Source organism: Taudactylus pleione, unplaced genomic scaffold (genome assembly GCF_031769625.1).
Source record: "Taudactylus pleione unplaced genomic scaffold, aTauple2 ptg000393l, whole genome shotgun sequence".
Taxonomy (NCBI): domain Eukaryota; kingdom Metazoa; phylum Chordata; class Amphibia; order Anura; family Myobatrachidae; genus Taudactylus; species Taudactylus pleione.
The window spans coordinates 1,646,175-1,666,349 of record NW_028284794.1 but is presented as its reverse complement, the minus strand read 5'-3'; the positions used below and the strand labels follow the sequence as shown (position 1 = coordinate 1,666,349).

Here is a 20,175-nt window from a genome sequence, read left to right as displayed (position 1 = left end):
GACTTTGAATTAAAATAGTTTTATGGAACAATATTTTAAACCATACAGGTTATTTTGTTTTTTTTTATACTTTTAGTGGTCTTATGTTTTATATTTTAACTAGACCATATTTTATTTTGACAATAGCTTTTCCATTTTATATTATGTCTTTAATATTTATTTTTTCGAGAGTGTGAAAACCAAAGAAAAATCAGTTCATCACTAAAATGGCTGATGAAACTAAGCATCACACCTCATTTGAACATCATGGGAACAAATCTTTACATTCAACTTCCAGGAATAATTCTTTGCAACACTCCAGCTAGCAGCCGGGCACCCCATCACTTCCGGTTGTGGATCCATATGCGAACTGGAAGTGACCCAAGCACCAAACCATGTACACTTCCTGCCAATACTTCTCCATGTATTGGCTGGGCATTCCCTTACTTCCGGACACGACTCCACACACAAACCAGAAGTCACAAATGCACTAACTGTGGACACTTCAGGCCGCATCTTGCAAACTGGAAGTAGTCATCGACACACTTCTGGGACAATGTCAGTGGGCTAGATGGAGGATAAAGGAAGGAAACATGTGGCATAGTAATATCCCTTCATCGCAGGTCAAAACGCATTGGATTGAGGTTGTGTCTGCGTCGCCTGGAAGGTATTGCTACCCAACTGGAGTTGCCTTTGGAACATTTTTTTACTTGTGGCTCCAACACCTAAGCTGGGTAGGATCCTCTTCACTTACATTCATGTTTGAACATTACATATGAAACCATTTGCATTTATCATACTGCTGGATGTGTTGACTGGATGCTCCATTGGAGCTATGGACATAGACTATTTGTTTTTTATCAGCTTATCTTTCATCTACTATTTCAAGTTTTTACAGAAAAAGCCTAAATCTTACTGTATATGCTCTTTATGTTCTTTGTAATGTTTTTGACATGTATGTCTTCTCATGTTTGAATTTTTTTTCTTTCATTACGACTATTGACTAGGGTGCATTGCATAGTGCCAGGAAGCCAGTAGCTCAAATCTTTTTTCTGTATTTTACTGTGGGTATACAGGGTAACAGTACATACTGTATATCTAGGCTGCAGAACATTTGCACTAAGGATCATATCACATCACTGTATCCACATGTATTTATTTACATTACTTTCAGAAAACATTGTAGGTTATTTTCCAGCCAAGAATTCCCTTACCTGCAACTACTACAGCTGTACCATGTGCAGATACAGGGACAGGACTTCCTAGCATTGTCCTCACCTCACAGCAGTACCGGTTACTGTCAGACAATGTCACATCACTTATATGTAATGAGAGGTCCTCAGGGAAATTCACTACTGACCATCGTCCAATCTTCTCTGTCTTATTCTCCTCTGTCCATGTCCTAATTATATTGTTACCAGAGCACAGGACTTTGTTACCCATCCTCCAGGTGACCTCATGTATAAAATAATGATCAGGATTATTATGGACATAACAAGGTATAGTTATATCTTCTCCCAATGTAGCAGGGACAACATGTGTCTGTTCTACTGAGAACTCATCTATAGAGAGAGGAGAGAAAAATGTCACATTCACAGAAGGTAGATATGAGCCTTTACCTCCCCCTGCAGGGTGACACAGACAGAAGGTAGCTATGAGCCTGTCTCTCCCCCTGCAAGGTGACACAGACAGAAAGGAGCTATGAGCCTGTACCTCCCCCTGCAGGGTGACACAGTGACACAGACAGAAGGGAGATATGAGTCTGTCCCTCCCCCTGCAGGGTGACACAGACATAAGGGAGCTATGATCCTATCCCTCCCCCTGCAGGGTGACACAGTGACCAAGTTGAAATGTAGCTATGATATATGAATTATGTTTTTTTACCATTGAACTGAATTAATGTTCCGGGATAATTTTGCCATTGTTCATATTTTCTTTTATTTTCTATTTGGACCCGACAGCAGAACACGGGACCATCTGTCCTCCTCAGGTCCTGGATTCTGATAGTTGCTGTCCTCTGTTCCTTTGGGTTTCCCACCAATGAGATCCGTCCTCTGTAGTTATTATGCTTCCAGCCTTCTGTGTGATTGTAAATGAAGTCTCCATTCCCACAGGGGCTTCTGTCTCCCTGTCTCCAGTACACTCTGACCTCTGTGGAGCTGTCCCAGTCCTTAGGATAACTGAAGGTGCATGGAAGAGTCACAGATCCTCCTTCCTCCACCATTATTGTTCCTGGTTGCTCTACACAATATGCTTTATCTGGGTCACAGAAGGCTCCTCCTGAAGTAAAAGGATTGTTCATTTATTTTCTAAAAGTGGTGAGTAACCAGTTTCTTACATCACATTATTTAAACTTTTATTTTAATTGTCACTGTTACATACTGTAAGCAGAAAGGTGCAGAATCCATGCTAGGGCAACCACAGTCTACAATTCTGCATGGGAAAGGAATATATATGTACCCTAATTAACAAGCAGAGGTCAGGAGGCAGATATCCCTATTGCCAAATACTATAATTTTGTATGCTTATTGCTTTTAGCTATAGAAGGTTGGCGGTGCTCCCCTGAGTCAGAATTGCAACATTCAAAAGGGAAAATAGAGAAAGAAGACTCTTGTTTGGGGGCACACTTATGTAATAATGATGTGATTAACTTAGCTTTTAATAAGCAACACTAAAATAAGTAGAATAAGATTTTTGGTTTCAAAACTAAAAAAAATGCAAAGAAAGAAGAAAAATATATGAAAAAGTATATGTATTTTTTTATTTTTTTTTTTTATAAAAAATGATGTTAGTTGCTTATGTGGGTAATTGTCCCATCATGCAGTGCTGTATTGGCAAGGCGAAATATTTTGCATATATACACACTGTGAAAAAACGGATAACTATACCCTTGTGCTGCACAGTCAGCATCAGAAAATAATAATGATGGAGAAAGTATTAATAACAACTCTGTCAATTTCTCCTAGAGCAATGAAATCAGAATATATGCTGTGAATAATTTAACCCTTGTTTCAGGAAATATTAGGAAATATTGTGTCAATCTTAAGCAATGATATATAATCATATAATCTTCTTATGACTATATATCCAGACACATTGCTGCAGTATGACTCTGGCACAAAATAAATGGGGGCTCCCAGCTGCCAGGGTAAGTAAATAGATAGAATGGTTAAAGGTCAAAGAATGTCTGTAAGGTCTCCTTCATCAGGTGTGGAGCTAATGTTAGCCGGGTCTCAACCTATTTATGCTTTTACTACAGCAAAGAGAGAAAATAGCTCAATCACAGAGGATACATTTGTATCAAACAGTAACAGTAAATATTGTGTTGCTCAGTGTTAAGGTGCCTACACACTTGGCGATGTTCTCATGGTCCGACATCATGTACGAATTCCCCTGAACTCTCTCCGGGAGCTCCCTGGCAGTCGTGGTCACGATCAGGTCTAAAAAACTACCAATTTGATTCACGATCTCATGATCTATCATGCAACATGTCGGAAGTCCAAATTGTGAGATCATGCACGGTAGATTATGAGTTTACCAAACAACACACGAGAATCCTCACAATTGGTTGGGAATTTAAATAATGGGTGGGGCTAGCTAGGGGGTATAAAAAGCAGGTGCCATTTTAACCCTGTGCACATTCTGCTCTGCTACTAGTGAGGCTAGGTGTATACCTGCTGAATCCTGTACATTGCTACTGTGCTCTGCTTTGTATTTGGCTTGCCTTTTACAAAGTCTGTTCTACCTGCAAGTGTGTGCTACCTGCATTCTATCCTGTTCCTGAATTCTGTGCTGATGGTTCCCTATCGGTATAGAGTGTTGGTCGCTCATGCTGGGGTCAAGGTGATTCAGGAGAGGGCCCAGCGAAGGAGGAGAGCATGCTGGACCAAGGAGTGGCTGTTGTAAAGGGATACTCACTCTCACATGTCCCTGCTGATGGAGATCAAGGAGAACAACCTGGATGACTACCGCAACTACCTGCGCATTTATGACGACACCTTCCAGGAGTTGCTGAGTATGGTGTCCCCCCACATCCAGAGTCAGGACACAAGGCTGAAGAGGGCAATCCCTGCTGAAGAGAGGCTGGTGGCTACCCTGAGGTACCTGGCTACAGGAAGGTCACTGGAAGACCTTTATGTCCCCTCAGTCCTTGGGCATCATCATCCCATAGAACTGCAAGGCTATTTTGAAAGTGCTGCAGTACCAGTATTGCCAACAACCCCACAGCAGTAAATACAGTTTTTTTGTGTTTTTTTTATATATAAATTTTAAATTATGCATATAAAATGTAGAAAACAGCATTATCCCCAAATTTTATGAGTCCCAATAGCTGCTGCTGTATGCTATACGGTGGGTCAGATGCCAGATTGAACAGGCCAATACACACATGGCACAAGTACAGATTGTGGCCCCGGCTTCCATCAATCTGTACTTTTGCCATGTGTGTAGTGACCTTGTCCAATCAGCATCATCACCACCATATAGCATACAGTACCTATTGGGAGTGATAACATTTGGTGCTAGAACAGGCAACAATAATACAAAAAAAGACATTACATGTTCGAATAATGGGGCAAATCAACCACTGCCTCCAGCAGAGCAGTATAAATAGCCTGGCTTGCAAATGGGGTACTGGGTGTTGGAGTAACCTCCAACTGGGCTGGGGGGGCCTCACAGAGGTGGTTGGGGCAGGTGAGTTCAGAAGTGGGTCAGCTACGTATGTTGACCAATGCAAATTTGAATTTAGAGACCTTATTAAGAACTCATACACCAGCCTTTTGAAATCCTTCTTTGTTTGGTCATTAATTGTATGCATAGTGCTATTTTTATGTGCCGTGAAGTCATCAATGTCATCTGGCTGTATTTGCAGGATTCGTTCCACTTGTTGCAGGAATATGTCCTCCTGCTCTGTGTTTGCTGCTGCTTCTTTTTACCCTGCCTTTTCTTTTTCATTTGAGGAGGTGCGGAAGATGATGTGGGGGTTGAATGGTCAGTGGGCATGGAGATGAAGTATCCACCTTGCTGTCCCCGATCGGACTGATGTCCGGAGTAGAGGACAATTCAGGCTCTTGGGTGGTAGTCTATATAGGAAAAAAAATGGAGAAAAAAATATTACACTAATGTTTTAACCCATTTTTTACAATTTTTCTAGTTTCCAAACACCGTGGATGAGTGGAAGAGCATCGCTGAAGAGTTTAAACAATGTTGGAATTTCCCTAACTGAGGAAGAGCCATAGATGGAAAACATATACACATCAACCCACCTGCCAACACCGGATCATATTACTACAACTATAAAGGCTTCTTCAGCATCATTCTCATGGCAGTGGTGAATGCCAACTATGAATTTTTGTTTGTGGATGTTGACAAGAATGATCATGCTTTTGATGGTGGGTCCATCAAACAGATGTCATTCTACCAGAGACTCACCAACAAATTCCTCAACTTGCTGTCAGTGGACAAGACAAAGCACAGCCTAAATTATGTTTTCGTCACAGCCAAGGCTTTTACTTTACATGAACATGTGATGAAGCCATTTGCACAGAGGGGCCTGACCAGAGAGAAGAGGATCTACAGCTATCATTTATCCCGGACACAGCGCATTGTGAAAAATGCATTTGGAATACTAAGTAACCAGTTCTGCATTTTCCACACCACCATAAACCTACATATGGACAAGATAGACTGGGTCATGAGGGCATGCTGTGTGCTATATAACTTTTTGCAAAGGAAAACTACACAACGAGGACCAGTCACAGCTAGACCAAAAGATACAGGATATCTGGAAGAGATTTCCCAGTTTACACCAGTGTCTGCACCACCAATTCAAACAACATCGACAGCACGTGCCAAAGAAGTGAGGTAGGAGTATATGGCCTATTTCAATGGACCAGGTGCGGTGCCATGGCAGGAGGACTGTCTGTGAGATAACTGACTACAGTGGACATTTGGGATTGATCTAAAATGTTTTGTTTGAAAAAAAAAGGTTTTGGTATATGAACTGTATGTCTACTTACCAAAACTTCCTCAGATGGTCCACTCACTTCTGCCGCCTCTTCTTCCTCTCACTCAGCCATCAGGATAACAGACCAATGTTGTGGCTGCTGATCGCTGATGAAGCTGATCATGTTATAGTACCACAGTGTTGCTAGATAGAGGTCGTTGGTGCCCACTCTTGACCGATTGGAATCATCCACTTTCTTCTTCTCCTTGATGTACACCGTATACAAGTTCTGTATTTTCTGATGGATTGTTTTCAGGGTAGCATCCAAAACAAACTTTTTGGTGTACTCCAACAACACCTCCAATGCTGCCAATTTTTTGGACTTATTATGGTGTTGTCTATAGCTTATCTGCCATAGACATTCTTTGGACTGCAGAATCTCAATGAATCCTGTGACAAATTCTCACTCGCTATGCATAGACATTCCTAGGAAGGAGAAAAATATGGACATATATAGTTTTAGCAATAATTGTAAATAGTTTTGTGATTTTTAATGTTGATTTCATTATTTTAATATGTTTGTTATGGCATCTTATTGTTTTTTTTTTTTACAGGATTTTAATATTTTTGTTATGGTATTTTATAATATTTTTTTTCTTATAGGATTTTAATGTTTGTTATGATATTTTAATGTTTTTTTTCTTACCGGATTATAATATGTTTGTTTATGTTGCTGTAATATATATGTTTATGTTGTTGTGACATATGTTTATGTTGTAATATATATGCTTATGTTGTTGTAATATATTTGTTTTTGTTGCTGCAATATATTTGTTTATAGTGTTGTGATATTTATTTGTTTATTTTTTTTTTGGTGTTTTCATATTTTCTAGGTATTAGGTGGGCCATGATGTGGGTGGGCATGGGAGTATAATGCATGACCCAGCCACCGCCTGCCTCATATAGGTGGGTGGTGGGGCTGGGTCATGCATTTATAGGTGAGTGGCTGACATTGGTGGGTAGGTGGGTGGTGCACATTGGTTGGGGTTGCATCAATATAGTAGCAAGCAATATACTCACCAAAGCAAGAGTCCAGACTTCAGGTGTGCATGAAATTGCATCCTTCTCCTTCAAATCACAATTGGGCATGTACAGAGTCCTGTCAGTCAAAATACGCGACATACGATGAATTGTGCGATAGAGCGTGAGTAAAAAATACTCACGATTGGCACCGTATCGTGTCCCGGATTGACAAATCTGCCCTACAGCATAGCAGATTTGAAGATGCGATGTACGTCGAGCAGGAAAGTGCATCGGCAAAGTGATCATGAGTGGAAACTCACGATTTGGGCATATTTTACATGATTTGTCATCACGATTCGTCAAAATCAGGCAAATCATGTAAAATAATCACCAAGTGTATAGTCCATCACCCGCGCACCCTGGCCAACCTGATCGATATTGACCAAGTTACTATAGGGACCAGCGATTGTTGATTGCGGGTTGTTATAGTCGTTAGTGAGTTGGTGGTGTGCTGGGTGATCACTATTGATCATCCAGTACACCAGGAGGTTGTAGGATGACCAGACAATGATATCGTTATCGTTGTCTGATTGCTGCATGTGTACGCAGCATTAGTATCTGGTTGTGCTCACTTGATACAATTTGCCTGATGACATAGAGGTATGTCAAGCTGTGCTCAATTAACAGCCAGCTGACTGAGCTAAGGTATATCACTTCCAAGGATTTTCTTTGTTCTATGACATTTGTGTCTCACTGCAGATCATCAATAGAAAAAGCTAAGGTTAATCACAGACAAATAGACATATAGGGCCAAATGTAATAGGGTGAGAGTTTAGAAAAGTGAGAGTTTCTGACACTTTTTAAACTTTGCCGATGTAATAGAGTCCAAAAACAAAGTAACAGAGCGAACTTGCATGTTTTTTTAGACTTAAAAAACTCTCACAATTTAAAATCTCATTCAGATGTTTTCCCATTTTGAAGATAAAACTCAACCAATGTGAGAGTTTACTGCTAAACTCTCACATTTTCTAAACTCTCACCCTATTTCATTTGGCCCTTATAGCTCAAATTTCAAACAAAAAAAAAACGTTTTTTTAAACAGTGTTATTAATCCAGGAGCCGTGCAGTCGGGTAATATATGTTCACTTAGCCTGCAGCCAGGATTGGTGTGTTGTTTTCAAATCCGCAATGCAGCAGCTATATTTTAGCAAAGTAGCAGTGATAAACATAATGCTATATCTATAATTGATGGATTTGTTATTTGCACCATTCACAAATATTCATAGCTCCCATAAGACCTATAGGCTCCAATTAATATATCAAACATAGGTGAACATTTTGTGAAACTCTAATTCCATAAATATAAAAAAAAAATTCTGTCTAAGAACAAGGGGCCTGATTCAGAGCTGAACACTCTGACCAGAGCGCTCGCTCTGAATCAGGGCCATCCCAGCTAAATTTGGAGCGGCCTCCTGGCCACTCGCATAGCTGTGGGTAACCACCCACAGCATATGCGAGCGGCCAAAAAGATGGTCACGATGGTCTTTGACCATCGCAACCATCGGGCTTGCGACGAGACCCTGCGGTAGGGTCTCGTTTCCGCAAGCCCAGGAGTGATTTTGGCTCTATTAGAGCCAAAATCACTCCCACTGACATCATTACTGATGTCAGTGGGGCCGGGCTCAGATGGTAGGCGTTCCCATGGGAACACCTCCGTCTAGCAGTCACGCCCCCGGCATGCCCACCAAAGGGGGCGTGCTGTCAATCAACATCGACAGCACGCCCACTTTGGTGCGAGACCCGAGCGGCGAGATCCGTCGCTATCCGGGTTTCGCGCATGCGCACGATGGAGCTCCGTCCGTCGTGCGCATGCGCAGTGGGGCAACATCGACCCGTTTGCGAGCGTCCTTTGCTCGCGAACAGGTATGAATGACCCCCAAGGTCCAAACAGGTAAGCTCACCTGAGGGTTATAGATGAGAGAGCATGGTGGGGTCCCAAATGGGGGTGAAAGATAGTAACAGTGGCACTTCTGCTGTGGAGACAAGTACCAGGCTGTCCGTTGTGATACCAATTGGCAGTGCAGAATGGGCAGTGGGGAGTCCGGATGAGAGAGCATGAAGTGATATGAGAGGTAAGTAAGATAATATTCCTACCCAACGGTGTGGTGCTAACTGTGGTAAGCAGGAGACACAAGTAATAAGGTAATGAATAAGGGTAAATACATCCTATATCACCACCCTCTCAACATATAAACCATTATAAGGTTTGCAGACCTGAGGTAACAGTGGTGTCTCAAGAACAGCATATGTGTATAAGGGTACGTTATCAGACATTAAAGAATAGCTTAACTAATATTGTTAATATCACTATCCCCTCAAATCAGTCTCGTGGCAGATGACGATCGTTTTGCCTCCTAGGCTTGGTCACATCCTCGCCAGGATGTGACCAAGCCTAGGAGGCGAAACGATTGTCGACTGCCACATCACTGATTTATAACACCTGTAGTTTGGTGATAGAGCTGTATTTTTGTTATAGGGTTATATTTTCGTGATAGGGCTGTATTTTGGTGATAGGTTTGTATTTTGGTGATAGGGCTATATTTTGGTGATAGGGCTGTAAGTTTGATGATAGGGCTATATTTTGGTGATAGGGCTGTAAGTTTGATGATGGGGCTATATTTTGGTGATAGGGCTGTATTTTAGTGACAGGGCTGTAGTTTGATAATAGGGCTGTGTTTTGGTGATATATCTGTATTTTAGTGATATGGCTGTAGTTTGATGATAGAGCTGAATTTAGTGATAGAGGGCTGTATTTTGATGATAGAGCTGTATTTTGGTAATAGGGCTGCAGTTTGATAATAGAGCTGAATTTAGTGATAGAGGTCCGTATTTTGATGATAGAGCTGTATTTTGATAATAGGGCTGTAGTTTGATGATAGAGCTGAATTTAGTGATAGAGGGCTGTATTTTGATGATAGAGCTGTATTTTGGTAATAGGGCTGCAGTTTGATGATAGAGCTGAATTTAGTGATAGAGGTCTGTATTTTGATGATAGAGCTGTATTTTGGTAATAGGGCTGTAGTTTGATGATAGAGCTGTATTTTGGTGATATTGCTGTAGTTTGATGATAGAGCTGTGTTTTGTGATAGGGCTCTAGTTTGATGATAGAGCTGAATTTAGTGATAGAGCTGTAATTTGGTGATTGGGCAGTATGTTGGTCATATGGCTGTATTTTAATTATAGGGCTATATTTTGGTGATAGGGCTTTATTTTGGTGATAGGGTAATATTTTGGTGATAGGGCTGTAGTTTGGTGATAGGGCAGTATTTTAGTGATAGGGTTATAGGGCTACAGTTTGGTGATAGGGCTGTATTTTGGTTATAGGGATACAGTTTGGTGATAGGGCTGTATTTTGATTTAATTGCTGTATTTGGTTATAGGGCTGTGTTTTAGTGATAGGGCAGTATTTTGCTGATAGGGCTGTATTTTGTTGATAGGGCTGTATTTTGGTGATATGGCTGTGTTTGATTATATGGCTGTGTTTTGGTGATAGGGCTGTATTCTGGCGATTTACCTATATTTAAATAGGATATTGATATAAAGACATTTCTTATTTAAAAACATTTCAAAAGGGAAAAAAACACTTTTTTTTCTGAATTCTTTTCTTACTGTACTTAGTTTTGCTCAACTAGTAATTTCCACTAAATTCACCAGAAAACAAACACGTTTATGAATTCTGAAACATTTGTATGATTATAAATGAAATGTTTGTTACCACACAGTTTCTGCTTCTCACTGTCTCCAGTACATATTAACCACTCTGGAGCTGTCCTAGTCCCATGTAGACATTCAAAATGTTGACAAACATAATGTTAGCACCAAAATGTCAACAGTTATGATGTCAACAATAATGAAATGTTGACATTCTACAAGGGAGCAGTGGGTTAAGGTTTGGCTGCCAGAGGGAAGGTTAGAGTTAGACACTAGGGTGAGGGTTAGGCTACAGAATGGGAGGTTAGGGTTAGACACTAAGGGGAGGGTTAGGCTACAGAAGGGGAGGTTAGAGTTATGCACTAATAAGAGGGTTAGGGACAGGCTGCAGAAGGGGAGGTTAGGGTTAGGCACTAAGGGGAGGGTTAGGGTTAGTCTATGGGAGGAGAGGTTAGGGTTAGGCACTAGGAAGAGAGTTAGGGATAGGTTGTGGGAGGGGAGATTAGGGTTAGGCACTAGGAAGAGGTTTGGCTTAGGGTAGAGAAGGGGAGGTTAGGGTTAGGCACTAGGGGGAGAGTTAGGGATAGGCTGCAGGAGGGGAGGTTAGGGTTAGGCACTAGGGAGACGCTAGGCTTAGGGTACGGAAGGAGAGGTTAGGGTAAGGCACTAGGGAAGGGGTAGGGATAGGCTGCATGATAGGTGATTAGGGTATAGCACTTGGGAGAGGTTTAGGCGTCAGGATTAGCAATACTTACTGCCAGAACCCATGCATAATCCACTGGCAGTCATCAGGCTATCAACACTGGAGATAAGTGCTTCCCCACAACTAAAGTGCCACCATAATGAGAAAAAGATGGAGCAACATTAGATACCTTGTCATGTTGTCCATCTACCACTCAAAATTCCATCCAGATATGCCCCAAATCCCATGGAGGCAGCTGTGTCAGGGTAGAGATGCAAATGGATGCTACTGTAAGTGACACCGGGGGAAGGAAGAACCTTATTGAACTGCATAAGGGAAGCACCCCAAACAAGGATGTCCCTCTTGATTTCAGTAAACAGGCAAATAAAAATGTTTTGACCTACGAACACCAGCTGTTCCTACAATAAACATCTCCCAAGGGAATCAATCTGCAAACAAAACCTGAGCAGACCCAGCAGAGACTGCCTGGTGCAATGTGACCTTGCCAGCTGCTAAAGCTAGCAATTTGTCAACATGTACTTTAGCCACCTTGTCATTCAGAAGAAGACAACAGACATCCAAAGTATTCATTGCAATCCCAGGGGATGACAGGTTGCAAGACAGACCTGTCTCATCATAGGCGAGAAGAAAACTGAACTCCAAGATCAATGCCTGTACCAAGCAAAATAAGTTAGTGTAGCAGGAAATCCAGCTGGATGAACAAAAGGTAGAGAGCTCCCCACATTTCCCCTGTGCCCACACAAACACTCCGATGTACAAAATTGCTGATCCACTCACAAATTGTGCAGGATGCTGAGCAACCCTCCTCCCCCTTGTTCTTTCCTTGCAATATGTTTACCACCAGTACTCCTTCTCTTTTGTCTCCTTCTTCTCTTAAGTGACTCTGACACTGTCTGTTCATCTATTTTATGGGTACAGGATCATTGAGAGCTGTTTTGCCTTCCTCTGTGGCTCACCCCTGCCTGATGATTCTGGATACAGTGAGGTGCCCAACTTTTTCCAATGTACGTGTTACTTTCTGGTTATGGTTTTGTTGCAAAGTTTCCTATTTACTGTACAGTGTGCTGTTTACTCACTGTTGTGCATTATATATCTGTCTACACCTCGTGGCACCTAACAAATAAAAGGTAATAATAATAAAAACCCATAAGCAGTCATATGCAAACATAGAAGCCATGATTGATCTGTAACCTGCTACCATATAGGTATTTTTTTAAAATACAATATAATTTAGTAAGTAATATCAGGATTGAAGGAAAATTATTGGAGCTCAATTATCATTATTTACTAAATGTGATAGATATATATATAGATATATATATATATATATATATTTATACTAATGAGTAAATGAAACGGTTTTCATTGTATAGGTTAAATAAAAGATAATTATGTTTTCAAGGTTTGTACATGTGTGAAAATAACTATGTGTTTTAAGACTGAGTCATTGTGTATCTTTAAGTTTTCTTTGCATAGACTAGTAAGTACTGAGATTAGGAAGTCTTAGGTATGTTGCTCAGAACTGGTTTTCCTTGGATCTACAGTGGAAACCAGACAATAGATCCATGTGTGGAAGTCCAAATATGCTATGGCATTTGGCAAGGCCTCATTGCAATTTAAAATACAAAGAAGTTAAAAAGTTGTATTTTTTTATAACAAGAGTCTTGGCCTAAATTGTTATTCGTATAAACAATGGATGGATGGTCCATATTTTTTTTATTTTGCAGGTCTAAAACACAAGACCTTCACACCTACAGTAAGTATAAAACAAGATAATTAACCTGATGAAGTAGAATGCGCCAATGGCATAGAAGGAAACAGATAACTTTCGGGGCAGCTTAGATGGAGTCCTGACAGCGGCCGCCTGACATGGGTGAAAATCCCGATTTGCCCCAGGTAAGTATTCACTAACCTAACCTCCCCCCTAACCCTAACCCTCCTTAGGGGTGCCTAACCCTAACCTTCCCCCCAGTGCCTAACCCTGATCCCCCTTCTAAGTGCCTAAACCTAACCTCCCCTTCCCCACTGCCTAAACCTAAGTCCCCCGAGGGGGTGTCTATCCTAACCCTAACCTCACCCCGGGGGTGCCTAACCCTAACCTTCCCTCCCCTAGCCAAACCCTAACCCCCCAGGGGATGCCTAACCATAAGTCCCCCCCGGGAGCACTAAACCTAACCCTCCCCCCAATGGCTGTCCACGCATGGCGCCCGGTATCCCATCGATCGGAATGCCGGGCGCCGGTCGCCCGGCGCTGGTAAAATGACAAGCGTCTAGATTTTGACACCTGTCATTTAACCCTCGCCGGGATAAAGCAGCCGGTAAGCTGGCTGTCGGGATTGGGTCAACCGGCTTCTCGACTGCATACCACTCAGATTGGTGAATAAGATCAAGGGTACAAATAAGAGGGGTCAGTAGAAATTGTAATAACACTACAGAGAGACAGAGACAGACAGAAGAGATCAAGAAAAAGGTTGTTATACATTTCCCCTCATATATTCTAGCAAGTGTACAGTAAGTGTATTAATTGTTTAAGTTAGCACCTATAAAAGAGTTTTTTGTGTTTTGTTATGAAATTAGATAAGGAAGCATAAATATGATTAGAATATGTGTCACTCCAGTGCATTCTCTCTTCTGTGGATTTGTATTACCTGTAAATAAAAATTAGTTAATAGAGCAGATTTTTTTCACTTCTCTGAACTTACTTTGGAATCACTAGTTACATGTGTATGAAAACAAGAGATGAGCAGGATGGTTTTCCAAGTGCTAGATTGCCAGTCTGGCCCTAGTAGGAGTAATAGGCAAAAGGGTAACTCCATATCAATAATACCCATGAGGATGCCAATCCTAACATTCAGGGCACACAATACAATATGTAGGGCATATTCTCTATAATCACATCATTGACAGGAAAAGTCAAACTTTCAGGACATCCCCGACCAATGCGATGATCAAATCTTCCAAAGGAGGTAAAGAAGAAAAAACCCAATAATGTGCCCCAACAGCACCTCCTTCATGACGTTCTATTTGACAATATGAAGCAAGTCAATAGCAAATTAGAAATACTAAGCATTACCACTCAAGAAAGCACCTGCCTCCTCCTAATAAGGGTACTAGGACAACTATTTTGTCATGGCCCACCCAATCACTGGAAATGACATCTTAGAGTTTCTGGGAGCATTGGCCTGCCTATAGGTGAAGTGGTCATCCTGAAGGCAAGGTCTACTGCAGTTCACAGGTTTTCTTTGACTTTAGGAAATGTACCACATTTCAAGCAAATTCGTTGAGAATGACACCTAGCCCTGAGGGAACATTGCCCATTATTATAGTAATAACATGTACAGCTGATAAGGCTACTGACCTATGGTGGCAAATGCAATGTTGGATGATGGAAAATATAAGGCTATGCAGCAAACTTATGGGGTTGCATCACATTGAGCCATACCTCAGCATGTTTGCACCCTAAATCCATAACAGCAACACTGCTTTGCTTCCTTCTGGACTACTCATCATAGGTGTGTGATAGGAAGCCCATAGCAAAGATAAAAATGCCATGAATCCAGTGTAAATAATAAATATACAAGCCACAAAAATATACAATCCACTAAGGCCCTGATTCAGAGCCAGACGCTCTGACCAGAGCGCTCGCTCTGAATCAGGGGCCACCTCCATTACTATGGAGCGTCCTCCTGGATGCTCGTATAGCTGTGGGTCACCACCCACAGCCTATACGAGCATGCAGGATGATGGTCACGATGGTCTTGACCATCGCGACCATCGCCACTGCGTGCAGAAGCCTGCGGTTGAGTTTCTCAACCGCAAGGCCAGGAGTGATTTTGGCTCTATCAGAGCCAAGATCACTCCCACTGACATCACTAGTGATGTCAGTGGGGCCAGCTTCTGATGGTAGGCGTTCCCTTGGGAACACCTTCGTCTGGCAGGCACGCCCCCGGCACGCCCACCAAAGGGGGCGTGCTGTCAATCAACATCGACAGCACGCCCCCTTTGATCAGACACAACGAGCGAAGGAAAGTCCTTCGCTCATCGCGTCTCGCGCATGCGCACGACTGAGCTCCCTCCGTCGTGAGCATGCGCAGTGAACACCATCGACCCACTTGCGAGCGGACAGCCGCTCGCGAGTGGGTCTGAATGAGGCCCTAAGCCCATTATAATAGGACTTATACGTGTCCTTTTCCATACCACATTTCTTTATTGGCTCGGACAACACTATCCTAGATTTACTCATAAGAGCAAAAATATACATATATTTCCCATGTCTGATCATCTGAAGCATGATGCCAAGGAGGACCACAGTCTTTGAGCAATGGTTGACCTTTCTGCTGGACCTAGAAGACTTCCTGATGCAGCTTTTAGAGATATGGGAATGTTGGTGCAACCTACCTAGGAACATATTCTGCCTTGTGACCAAATTATGAAGAGCTATAGCTGGAAGTGGAGGACACCCTGATCAGTTCCTCTGCAGAAGACACCTTACTGTTGACCCTTGAAAATAGAACAGTAGCACTAACCGCTGCAAGACCTAACTCGTCTTGCCCATCATTCCTGAGAAGATAATATATGCAATATAGACCGATAGGGAAAAGTAATTGGGGGTTGGAGTCCTCTTCTGATGAAGCCGCTGACGACATCATATGTGGAGAAATGCATTAAGGAGACAACCACTGCCACTTACCAGCCATTTGTTAAGTTCTGAATAGAGGTCATTTCAGCATTTTCTTATTTATCCTCTGTAAAGAAAGCTGCAAACTAGGAGTGATACCAATAGCTGGGAGGACACTTGCCTTTCTAAACATCACAGAGGACTCCAACCTCTGGTTACTTTTAGCCAAGGGAGTATATTGTATATATTATCTGGCCAGGAATGGATTTTATATGGAGCTGTAAGTAAAACTATTGACCAATTACAAAGGAAACCTTTAACAATCACTAATATGTACTACTGATTATTAATAATATATTAACCAGTAACATTAATCAGTGACTGCTACTGAATAACAATGCCTTGCTATTGTGGTGGCTTTCATGCATAGACGGTCTACTGTATTTAAAGTATTATATTTGCGCTCAGTTCCCGGTGGTCAGAATCCCAATGCCGGCATCCTGACAGGGTTAGGATACCGACACCTTTTGGTAAGTATCCTAATCCTAACACAGGAAAAAAGGTCAACATGGTCATTAGATCGACCATCATTCTGTAGACATGTATTTAAGTTGACAGGGTTCAATAGTCAACACAGTCAAAAGGTTAACATTTGTTTTTTTATGATTTTTAGGTATAAGGTTAGATTTAGGGTTATGGTTACGTTAAAATAACAAAACAAATAAAAAAACAAAAACAAAAAAAATCATGGGTCAACAGTTTAGTGCCGATATGTTAATTGTTGATCTTTTGACTGTATCGACCACTTAACCCTAATGACTTAAAAACATGTCTATAGAATGATGGTCAAGCTATTGACCATGTTGACTTTTTTACTGTCGACTTTCAAAACCAGTCGAACTTCTGGTATCGACCTTCTGAATGTTGACCTTTATACTGTCGACAAATATACAAAGGAGCTAGTGGTACTAATAAACCGCAAACATCAAATTTTAGTATATAATTAGTATTACTATGATATGATGGAACTATCATAGACTGCAGCTACCTAAAGACTGAGGAGCTAAACCTTAGAAAAAAACATACATGTATACAAAGACACTGATAGGAGCACTGTCTACAGATATTAAATATAATTTATTAAATATTAATATAAGAAATAATCACATAAAATTACTTTGGAAAATTATTCAGATATCAACGTTCGGACGTCTACATACAATTTCAGTCAAATTTAGCTTATGTCTATACACTTTTAAAAAATCAGGGAATAAAACATTATTAGAAAAAGCAGATCTCCTTTGCCACATCAACTTTATAGATGTTATGCATGGATTCCTCTGTAAATATCCCAATTGGTTATTTGTTAGTCCTCAGGTGGTTATTAGTATGGAACCAGTCCTTCAGTTAGTACAAAGAAGCAAGTCTGCAGATCAGTAAGGTTAATAAGGGTTAGTAATCATTATCTCCCAATATCCAGTCTCTATTTAGATAATTACAAGAGCATTAGACCATGTCAGTAGTGATGTCTATGCAGTTTTTTTTTTCAGGTTTTTTTCTTTTTCAGTTTTCACTGCAATTTAACCTCCATGATCCCTCCACTGCTGTACAGGGTCAGTTTCCAGGAGTCTAGGCTGATTGTCTGTTTACAGGTTGGCAGAATTATACTTAAGGGGGCAAGAGGTTTCTTATACATTTCATTGGTTTGACAAACTTCTTTACGGATATATTGTATAGTAGGTCTCAATGTTTATGGAGCTGTTATATTGTGTCATACTGTACACTGATTGTTTGATTAAATCTCCTATATTTTTCTTGTTTTCTATGTATGTACTGTTTAACCAACTGTTTCACTCCCCCTCTCCATCCACTAATACCAGAATATACAAACATTTTTAAAAAAAGTATATTTATATCAAGAAAAAAAGAAAAGGAATCAATTTAAATAAGGGTGCACTCAAACCCCGTCTGATAAATAAAATATATACATTTTTATTGGATATGCTTTAAAAAAAATTATAGTTTTTAATACTCTGGCTGGTAAGTATATAATGAAGGAGGATATATATTGACTCTTCAAGTTGTCAGTTAATAGACCATATAAATGCTGACTATTGCTCAAAAATATTCAATAGTACCACATGTTTTTCAGACTAAAAAAGCTCTCACGACTTAAACTCTCATCCAGGTGTTTCCCCATTTTGAAAACACAACTCGACCAATGTAGTAGCCTGAGAGATTACTGCTAAACTCTCACGTTTTCTAAATGCTCACCCTATTACATTTGGCCCATAGTATTTTTTTCACTGAGCCACAATTGTGTTAGTCAAGAGTTGATAAATATCTATAGTTTCCCTATTGGACTATAAGTGGCTCATCCAGTGTGAGTACTACAATAGATGTTGGAGACAAATTCAGCAGATGTGCTCTATACATGCTAAGAACTATTATACTCTACAGAGAATATCACACAAAGTGTTGTGAAATGCGGATAACGCAGCTACTGTTGGCCTGAGGTGGTTTCCCCATACTACCATACCGTAAGTCAATGAATAAACAAAAAAAGGAAGTTCAAGTCCGGTATTTGTCAATCTTCCTATTGCGAGAATATTTCAGTTAAATATGAACAGGTAATAAATGAAAAAATTCTTCTTCACAACTTCTAGAGAACCACATATACAGTATAGAAAGTAATGCAAAGAAGTAGCCTCAATATAGAATACTTCTAACAATATAAATTCTTGCATGGTAGCACCTGAAATGGTCATGATCTGGCTTACATCAGATATTCACTTATTCCAGTCTCAATGGTACAGTATTCTCAAATGAATGGAATAAAACTTTGATGATGATGATGATGGTTATTATTATTATTATTATTATTATTATTATTTATATGGCACCACAAGTGTTCCAAAGCACCTTACAAATTATATAAACATATAAGGGAACATGAAACCAGTGACTTACAGTATAATACAAAGCAGGACAAGGACATGGTTTATATACATTGCTGCATTAGTGATCATAACACTCAAATAAGCAGCACTGCGTCAGTAACCAAGTGTTAGGTGCCTTTGTGGGGAGTAAGGAGTAATTTGAAGTATATGTAAGGAGAAGCAGAAAAGGGTAGAGTGCCCTGCTCGTGAGGGAGCCATTCTATATTCCTGGTCACTTTTGAAGACTGAGGGGTCTATTCGTTAAGAGAAAAATATCCCCTGTGATAATTTAGGATTGAACTAGCTGCAAGTTCAAGCCAAGTATTGGAGGCATTCATTGTGCCTCCTATAATTATCACTTCGGAAAAGCTGCTCTTTTTGTGGAGACAGCTTTTCAGAATAAGGAGACTCTCCTGGTCCCTGGACTCTTCACAGCCTATGAAGAGATAGTGAAGCTGCAGGAGGGTAGACAGAGAAGACCAGCCTCCTGCCCCCTCACCCACTCATCAGCTTGCTCCCCTCCGCTTTCCCCAAGCCAACACTGCTACCTGTCCCCTGACCCCCCCAGTCCCTCCTCACCACAGAGATGCAGCTGCTGTGGGAGTGTCACAACTTGATTAGAACTTGGATCCGGAGTGGACACAGGAGACGTTCGTGGGATGGTTTGCTGGTATTGGAAAGTAGCCGGCCTCAGGGGGGTGTGGCTGGAAGGGTGTGTGCAGGAAGTTCAGGCTGTGGCAACCGAGGGAGATGAGGTAAGTCGGATACTGGAGCTGGAGGCTGATGAGGACACTGAACCCCGGGGACGGCAGGCCCTTTTGCTGGATAGGCAAATAGGGTGATGGGCTCTGGACGGGAGATGGTATAGGCTGGAACAGAGATGTAGAAGTAGCAGGCTGACTACAACAGACTGCAGCAATACTGAGGCAAGGGAGCACAGGAACTAGCACACAGCTTACGCTGTGTATAACGTTGCACTGGCAACCAGACGGTGTGCAAACACCCTTAAGTACCAAACAGGTGCAGTATAGGCTTGCTAGGAGTCCCAGAAGGCTGCTGTGACTGGATTGGCTAACCAGGTCACATGTCGGAATCCAAGATGGCGGCGCCCAGTAGTCATCGGCGCTGCCCGGGAATCCACTGCCTGCTGTACTGCCTGTCACCCTGCCTGATCTCCAGCATCAGGATCACCTCCAGAAGCCAGGAATCCTGCAGGAAGGACCCTGTCAGAACGCCCTGACAGGTAAGGTCCGCGCTT

The 20,175-nt window shown here is 41.4% G+C and overlaps 1 protein-coding gene across 1 annotated transcript in view; it reads right to left on the bottom strand.

The window, feature by feature from the left end:
• LOC148506842 (sialic acid-binding Ig-like lectin 12) overlaps positions 1 to 2,218 on the bottom strand; it is a 29,346-nt gene extending 27,128 nt beyond the window's left edge. Inside the window, exons 1-2 of the mRNA XM_088446088.1 lie at positions 1,864 to 2,218; positions 1,194 to 1,541 (exon numbers count right to left, since the gene is read on the bottom strand). Of these exons, the coding sequence (XP_088302214.1) occupies positions 1,194 to 1,541; positions 1,864 to 2,203 (688 nt within the window). The 5' untranslated portion in view covers positions 2,204 to 2,218. The remainder of the gene's footprint in view (positions 1 to 1,193; positions 1,542 to 1,863) is intronic.
• Positions 2,219 to 20,175: the final 17,957 nt, after the last annotated feature.